This window comes from Pyrus communis, chromosome 15, assembly GCF_041283825.1.
Source record: "Pyrus communis isolate YQ-2024b chromosome 15, ASM4128382v1, whole genome shotgun sequence".
NCBI lineage: Eukaryota > Viridiplantae > Streptophyta > Magnoliopsida > Rosales > Rosaceae > Pyrus > Pyrus communis.
Window position 1 is genome coordinate 36,222,926 of NC_142579.1, and position 8,625 is coordinate 36,231,550.

At 36.5% G+C, this 8,625-nt stretch overlaps 2 protein-coding genes across 2 annotated transcripts; one reads left to right on the forward strand and one right to left on the reverse strand.

The window, feature by feature from the left end:
* The first annotated feature begins 731 nt into the window (after positions 1 to 731).
* Positions 732 to 1,439, forward strand: LOC148690942 (uncharacterized). The gene is made up of 3 exons (XM_088686859.1): positions 732 to 964; positions 1,096 to 1,147; positions 1,267 to 1,439. Exons 1-3 carry the CDS (start codon positions 883 to 885, stop codon positions 1,415 to 1,417), a joined length of 285 nt encoding a protein of 94 aa, XP_088542985.1. The 5' UTR covers positions 732 to 882; the 3' UTR covers positions 1,418 to 1,439.
* LOC137716191 (potassium channel KAT3) lies at positions 1,368 to 7,968 on the reverse strand. The gene is made up of 13 exons (XM_068455606.2): positions 7,685 to 7,968; positions 7,253 to 7,468; positions 5,641 to 5,802; positions 5,484 to 5,541; positions 4,963 to 5,280; positions 4,162 to 4,401; positions 3,965 to 4,063; positions 3,820 to 3,852; positions 2,744 to 2,929; positions 2,553 to 2,630; positions 2,261 to 2,312; positions 1,935 to 2,069; positions 1,368 to 1,673 (listed from the first exon to the last, which is right to left on the reverse strand). Exons 1-13 carry the CDS (start codon positions 7,864 to 7,866, stop codon positions 1,570 to 1,572), a joined length of 1,863 nt encoding a protein of 620 aa, XP_068311707.2. The 5' UTR covers positions 7,867 to 7,968; the 3' UTR covers positions 1,368 to 1,569.
* Between the last annotated feature and the right edge of the window lie 657 nt (positions 7,969 to 8,625).

Sequence of the window (8,625 nt, forward strand, 5' to 3'; positions counted from 1 at the left end):
GGAGTCGGGCCTGGGAAGTGGTCCCGCCCGGGCCGGGATGTGACAGGGAGTGTTTCATTAAAACTCCCTTATTTAAATCTAAGGACCTTGATCAAAAATTGAAAATGAATAAGGTTTTAATCAATGAAGTATGAAAAATAGGGATGAGAACCTAATTTTTCCTTTATATTTTCTATTGATTTTTTTAGTCAGAGACTCTGAAGTGTAACAAATCTTCAAAAGCGCCTGGAAAGGTTAAAAAATATTTTAGCCCACTTTTGGCCACAATCAAATCACACGAGTCATCCCAAAACTTTCAACCAGAAAATAATCCGTATTTTCCTAGCTCTGTGCCTCAAACCCAAAATAAAAAAACAAACCTACTTAGGTTTATATGGTCTCCAGTCTAACCCAAAATCAGAAACTGAACGTTGACGGTAGTCAGGAGAGACTGAAATGTCTCTATGCGTCTAATCGGCCTTTGGAACGGTGGACTACCGTTCATGCCTTTCCACATCATGTTAGCTTTACGTTGGTACTCATATGAAAGATTGTGTTTGAATTGATCATTGGAGAAGATTTACCCATATTTAATACCATCTTTGCTCTTGGTTAGTTAAAAAATCATTTGTTTGTTCAAGTTGTATGGGTTGAAGATTGTAATTTTATCAAAACATATGGAGAGAAACTAAAATTTAATAAGGTCAGCAATACACTCTGAAATTCATGAAAATTCTATTGTATAAATACACCTTTAAAAATTTAAAACTAGTTTACTCGTTGTTTTCAGTTTCCCTCCTTTTTCGGAGTACTTGGCAATTAGCGCACCAAACACAACATTCCTTCCATTTCAGCTGCTGCTTTTGCCAAAAGCTCAAAATTACAAGCACACGCCACACTCCAATGGCGGCTTCACGATCTCAGTCGGACCTTCAGCTCCAATTCCAATCGGAGACCGAGTCTCCGATGTCATCCATCGTCTACGGTCAGCTCAATTCTCTCGCGCGCAATTCAATGTCACTTTCATTTGTGATTCGATTCTACGAATTCTTCTGTTCTAATTTGAGTCTTGAATTCCAAAAAAAAAACTGTTTAAGTTTATATTAAATCGCGCAGTGATTTCACAGCAAGTCCAGGGCGCGATGGAGAACATGTTTAAGATGACGAGGTAAGTTTCTATTTTTTTTTTCAGTTTTCTGTATAACTTTGATTTGATTTCGATTTCAAGGAACTGTTTCCTGGAATTTATTCTTCTGAAGTTTCAATGACGATCTGGTTTTTCGATAGCGAGATTGATGAGAACTCTGCCGGAATTTCGGAGGAGATCGAGAAGTGCAAGGAATCTGCTATCGAGAAGAAGAAAGGCTTAGAGGAGGTCAGAGAGCAAGTTGAAAAAGCTGCTTACGCCGTCTTGGAGTTGCTCAACAACCGAGCATAGAATGCACAGACGATGTAAGTTCTTGAATCCTCATATTTTCCACGAATTACATTATAAAAATTCGTTTAGAAGATGGCCGAAACCGATTGATTAGTCGTCATTCGTCCATTCATTCCTTCATACATAGTGTCTGTGTTTATCTTTATCTGTGTTTAAAAGATAAACAAGCGATCGTTATCTCTTAATGCGTTTAGCTCTTCGACCTGTGAACCGTCTGCCATCACAACTGTGCTTCCTCTTTTTCCCAACTTTTTCTCTGCATTCACAGTAAAATAGTTAGTACGTTGCAATAATTTGTCAACTTGTGATGAAAGTGTGAGCGAGGTCGAAAATTTGTGTTCTATTTGGTATGAGTTGATTGGTAAATCAGTTAGTATTACTGAAACGATTGTGATATTGAATCATGAACTCTCCGGCCTTCTGTGGCGGAATTTAATTCTCACCATTTGTATTAGCCACTTACTAGCTCCGACCATTTTATAGTTTTCGGAGGTATATGTCTCAAATAGGGGGGTACCTGCTAATTTCAGAAGCTCTTCCATTGACTCGGGCAAATGAATGAGTTTTCCGTTCGTGTCACCTTCATCTGGATGATGTCCGTGAATAATGACTCTCATAGTAATTGGCCTTGGAGTGGAAGTATCGCTTGTTTCTATAAAATGACAGTAAAATTTTAAACTAAGATGACAAATATCCTGAAACTTTTAATGCATAGAATTAATATGTAATGCTGTGTCCACTTTAACCTAAAATTCCTCATTTGAACATTTTTAGTGTCTGGCTCTAGCCAACAAATTTCAATTTATGCTTCACAATTTTGATTCAACTAAGGGACGACTTTACCTTCCATGTTCGCTTCTCCTTGGTAATTCGCTGGTTCATTTGGTTGTATATGCTGCAAAGAAAATGAAAGTATCATCATTAAAAACAGAAACCACTCAGTGTTGGCTTTCCTTAATGCAGTTGAAGTTGTTCTAAGTAGAATGTCTGGCAAAAATTCCGAACTCCTAGTAGTCTTTTACATTGGTGTGAATTCACAATGCTTTCTTCGATAAACAATAGAAGCTAAGGAAAAGCCGGATAAGTAGACTCAGATTTACGGTCAAGTTATTCTGTTTGAAATGGAAATGTGTACCTCTATATTCAGGTCATCGAGCAATTCTGTTAGAAATGGTATTTCTTCTCGCACCTCTTGTTTCAAGTCTTTCAAGTACTGTAAAGGAAAGACTCGGCATAAACAACTGACTATGCATGATAGGGTTATTTATATACCTTCAAAGAACGAAACGAGAGTAATGGAGAGAGGAAGGAGATAGGTGTTGTTACCTCAATGAAGTTTTTGATTATTATCTTGCCGTCTTCATTCTGTGACTGTACGATTTGCTTGAATGATTGATGGCTGATCCGAATAACCTGAGAAAGCTTTTTCGTTCTCACCGTAAAAGGTTGGGGGATGTTGAAAAATACCCCAATCTCTCCTACCAAGTCTGCAGATCCTAGTTTTGACAAAAACTGAAAATACAAGCAAGTTTAATCAGAACAACATACATAGGAAAAGGCTTCTCAGTGTCAACAAACATTGCTGTAATAGCTTGTTTCTGTGTTAGAATTCCCAGGGTTGATTCATAGGTCATCAGTTAGCTGGTTTAACATGTTAGCGATCTCCCGCTTAACGTTACTTTTTCTTTCCGTTAAAGCTAGGGGAGGAGAGGGCATATGTACTTCTTGGTTTCTCTTACCATATTTATTCTTTGTATTCATTTTTCAGACTCTGTCTGCTTAATCGAAGAGGACGTCCGAGATGAGCCATTTCTCACGAGTACAATATCCTTTCCGGGCTACGGTTTAAAGTTGAATTTTTATGATCTTTGTTCATCTGCCTCTGCAGTTGTTGGAAGCTTAAAGGACATAACTCAATGTGAGAAAGCTACGGGTGTCTTCCTCGAGGTTGGATGGATCAGTTTCGGTATAAAGAGATGCACAGTAGGATCCGTTAGCAGTTCATTCTATACACGCTTGTGTCATCTGACTATTGGTTTTCCTTAATTTGATTCTTGGCTTGAACATCCTACAATGCCAATAGGTGCACTATTTTGTTTTCCTCAGTTCATTCATAGCCGTCATCTTGCATTACATGTTTTACTATGTTCGATAATTTCTTGACTTTCGAGCCTTTCATGATTACTTGATGTACAGAACTTCATAGTTAAAATAGCGCATACGAACACACTACACTCTCTAAAAAAACCTTGGCAGATGCTCTCCTGTATGGAAGACGCAACTTACATCTCACCGTTCATCACTGGGGAACCTAGAGAGAGTACATTGCATTTTCCATAGAGAAGAGGTTCTGAAACCCGAAACAATCTATGGAATGCTCACAATGAAGTGCTCAAAGGTACCTGTTCTGTGCCGTTCTTGTACTTCAGCACGTCCTGCATTTCAAATACGCGATGCAATTAGTTTATGTTTCTACTATATCTTATGTAGGATTGATATGTGAGAGAGAGAGAGAGAGAGAGAGAGAGAGAGTGTGTGTGTGTGTACCAATGCTCCATTTACTAGAATGTAGAAATCTGTTGGGATTTCGTTTTGTAAGATGATGTCAACTTTGGGGGGAAAGTATTCTGCTTTCATCTCTGAAATCTGCAAACAACAACGTTCTTTGATGAATTTATACAACGACGAGATCATATTATGAATCTTGCATTTAGAGGGAAGAGAGAGGTAGGCAATAGCTATACCAATTGGACACTTAGGTGTTCAGAGACTCCCTTGAACAGGTAGGTTTTCTCGACGGTTTTTTGGAAAAGATGGTGGGAAATGCTGGATCTGATTGCCTTGGGAAGGTCTTCAAGAACTTCTTCTTGCTGCAACTCTGCTGTCTTGAACTTGAGCTGCACGTGAGCCAGCATTTGCTCTTTCAAGCCTTCTGGCAGTCTGTTTTTGCTTGCATATCTGAATATCTCATTGATGGCATCCCTCTGTTTATAAATCACATTCAACAAAAAAAGTCACTTCAAATTAGTCTAGTATATAAGTAATCGATCATTGCGTTGTGTTTTATCAATGATTTTCCTACACCATTTTTCTCACGCCCTCCACGACGATAAATAAGAATGTGTAGAAAGGGGAAATGGTGTATAAATGATTTCCCGAATTCAAATGCTAAGGTCAATCATCTACATATAGGTGATTTTTATGGTTTTGGCTTTTGAAGTGGGTTCTACATGCATCAGAGATGCTTGATTAATCCGGAAGTTATTTTTTATAAGACAACATGTTTATGGTGCAAGACTGTGATTAGGTATTACACATTCATTAAGCATTCATGCAACAATCAGCTCGATTAATGGCCAAACGACTCAAATTTATAGTCTAGTAATATGATTATGTCGTCGAAAAGTTGACAAGAGAACATTTTTCTTTAGTTATTTTAAGAACCGTTTAATAACTATTTCGTTTTTATTTTTATTTTTATTTTTATTTATTTTTAACTGAAAACAAAATTGCTATCAAATGCAAAAGAGGAGAAAATCATATACCATGAATAAAGTTCGAACAGCGCTATGGACGACGAGATTGGTCATGTTTCCAACCAAGTAAGCAAAGAGGCCAATGTTGAAAAGCATATAGAAGATGCTAAAAATCTTCTCCCCAAAGTTGACCGCATGCAAGTCGCCATATCCAACGGTGGTGAGAGTGACAGTGGCCCAGTAGATGGAATACGTGTAACACAACCAGATGCTTCTGTGCTCGAAGTCGTTGATCTGGCTTCCAATCCATGTATCATTTTCTTGTTTGTGATGGGTTGCCATCCAGAAGTAGAAGCAACCTGATGAGTGCACTGCAAACAGTGTAACCTGTGCTCCAAAACCCCACCGGAAAAACATAGGTTGATTAGTACTAGATATTGTTACGAGTTATGTTGTTAGACAGTGAATCGGGATCTATAATATGGCAAAATATGTATGAAACAACCTAAATGTGCGGTTAGCATAATATGCCAGATACGGGAATGTAACAAGTAAAATAAAAGCTCAAAGAGAGGAAACTAGATTCTTACACAAATTAGTTTGATGTATCGAACCCAAAAGTAGCTAAAGCGTGTGTCTTTCTCTAGCCTGCATGTGAATTAAACACTAGTCCTTTATTAGGATCTTAATCACATGTTAATTTTATGTGTAATTAGTGATTTAGTATGTAGTTAGAAGTTAAAGTACCTTTTGAAGAGTTCACTAACACGCCTAAGACGCCATAGACGAAGCATATTGATGAAGCCAAAGACTTGCTGATGGTGCATATTGCCAGTAAAAATTCTATATATCACATTAAATGGTAGAGTTGACGCTACATCCAGTGGAAAATATATTCTTGTAACATACCTATAATTGCCAACAAAATAAAAATAGATAATTTCAATTAGTACCAAGATCAATCATCATTCTTAACTTGATTCTTTTTGTAATTATCTTTGGTGGTGGTTAACTTTGACAATCAGTACGAATGTTTTTGTATAAAACTCGTTGTATCTAAGATAATTCACAATCTTGTAATACAAAACAAGGAACAAATTCAAGTGGTGCGGGTAGATAAATTGATAAGAACAGATTTGACTATGCTAGTGCGATCAGAAGTAAGAAATGATTTCCATACAATAATGTGTTTTTTCATGCACTTTTATTTGTTTCCGTCTTTTAGTTCTCTTTTGATTTTTCATTTTAAAGAAAAGAAAATATGATATAAAAAACACCTTATATGGCCTACTGTTGTAAAATTGTAATGATGAATGAATGTTCACAGTAATGTAGACTTGGGAATAGTAAAGGAATAGTAGTTGTATGATAAAAAAGTGTAATCATTTTGTTTGTTTGGTTGTCACAGATGTTGCTCTATATAAAGAGCACTCCGAGTGATCATAATAAACACTGCAAAAGAAAAGAACTAAAAGCAATAATATTAGTATCCCTTCCTTCCTCTTTTTACCTGCAATCTTTTTGTGTTATAATTACGAAACTAAACAGCGTGATATTTCGCACCCGCTTCGCTCCTCTTCCTAGCAAAGTTTATCTTTCTAACTTTTGCCTATTTATAACACCTACATGGTATGGTAGGAAATAGGCTAGGACAATTTTGACCTAGTGAAAAAAGCCATGGCAAAAATCGTCCTTCGGATTTGTGTGGGACTCCCTTGCTCATGTGACCACATGCTAACTGTATCTTGGCACAAGCTTATGTGATCATTTGTTATTGTGGATTCATAACTTATCATATTCAATTATGCTCATCTCACATTTTGACACCTCCTCCAACCAACTCACCAAACAAGCCTTACATCCTTTTGGATCACGGATTGTTAGATTATTGTAATAATGTTTCATTGATCCTCTTTCTCGACCGAGTTAGAACCTTGTTTATTCACAAAATAAAAAAAAAATTATCACATCAATTGGCATTTAAATTTGATTTAATAAGTTGGTGTTTCTAGCAATTCATCATCCATAACACATCCCGTAGGATAAAAAAGATTTTTGAATTTTTCTTTCAAATCTCTCATCACTTGAAAATATCTAATATTATATGACAATACTAATGAGGATTTTTCATAATTAATCTGTTTCCTATTAAATCCAAATTAATTATATGTGATGCTACACTTATTTTTATTTTTCACTCATCTCCTTCTCAAGTTTTGACTTTTTAATTGAATAAATTGAAAGAGAATTAAACGACATAATTTTTTTTTTTTTTTAGTATTTAATTTGTGACACCATAGATCACTCCTAAAAAGGGGCGGGAGTAGGGGAGTAAATCCAGGAGAGAGAGGAATATTACCTCAAAGCGATTTTCTTGTGATCAAGTACTAAGAGGTAGGTTGACTTGTCCAAGTAAGCTACAAAGAAAGTTAGGATGATATCAACGGCGAAGAATGCATCCACAACCAAATCGACGGGCAGGAGTGACCCAGTCGCCACCTTTTTGAAGGCCAGTTCGAACGGCGACGCCCATGCTGAGAATATCACAAGCACCACCAAGAACGCCTGCCACCACCTTCATCACATTTCAATGCCATACACAGCCATTAATCACACTAACATAGGTCATGGATACGGAAATACGTTATTAGACTATGAATCAGAACGAATATTTTGTACTCACGATTTATTGCGTTAGCATGTAACGTTGTTAGATTGTGAATCAAAAGAAATACATAATATGTTACGCTATCTGATAAGAGAATATACGAGTGAGATCATTATATTTTACCTGTATCTTCTATCATAGGGAGCAATAACAAACTTCTTGAGCTGCAAGTGGGCTTCATCGACGACAGTTCCAAAAGCCGGTAAGATGCTGCTTGAAACAGAGGCCAAATTCCTAATCTCGCCGCTCGAGCGCCTCCGGAACAGCAAGGGCAGCGGCGAGGCTGTTGCCGACCATGACGACATTGTCAAGTAACAAGAGAGAGAGAGAGAGAGAGAGAGAGAGAAAGACAAAAGGAGGGTATTGCCCCTTGTTTATACAAAGTCTATGGATCTCATTAGAATATATAATATAGGTAAGTGTGAGGACTAAGTAAATATATAATAAGGGGAAGAGAGGTGATAGGGAGCTTTCAAACAGAAAGATAATCTTCTTCGGATCCACTTTGCGGGCATTTTAGGGATTCCCACATTATAATCGTTCATCATATATCGTAAGGTTAGTTTTCGTTAGGTATTATTGTGTTTAATTTTAAATAAAAAAAAGGTTAAATAATTTATGACCGTACGATGCACGATGAATAATTAATATGTGAGGATCCCTAAAATCCCCATAATTTGGATCCAGATAGGATCCAAATCCTTTCAAACAATCTTATATAAGTAATCAAAATTTTAATTAATCACAATAATTCACATAGAGATGACATAAATGATAGTTTTTTTTTGTCTCGTTTGAGAAATTATTTGTATCACATCCGTTGCTTAAAGTCAAATCTACCCAAAAAAGTCAAATCATTCCAAAACAAGCATAAAACTAAATCTTTTTAAACGTTTTATCTTCTTATTATTTTCCTAATTAGCACCAGCTTTATAAATTCCCTTATCGTAGAGTGGAATGGTATTTTAATAAGTAGAAGACGTTTTAAGTGGTATAATTTAAAGAGGAGACTCGAACTTGAAATTCTCTCAATAAGAATAAGAAGAACGCGCATATTATGAAGA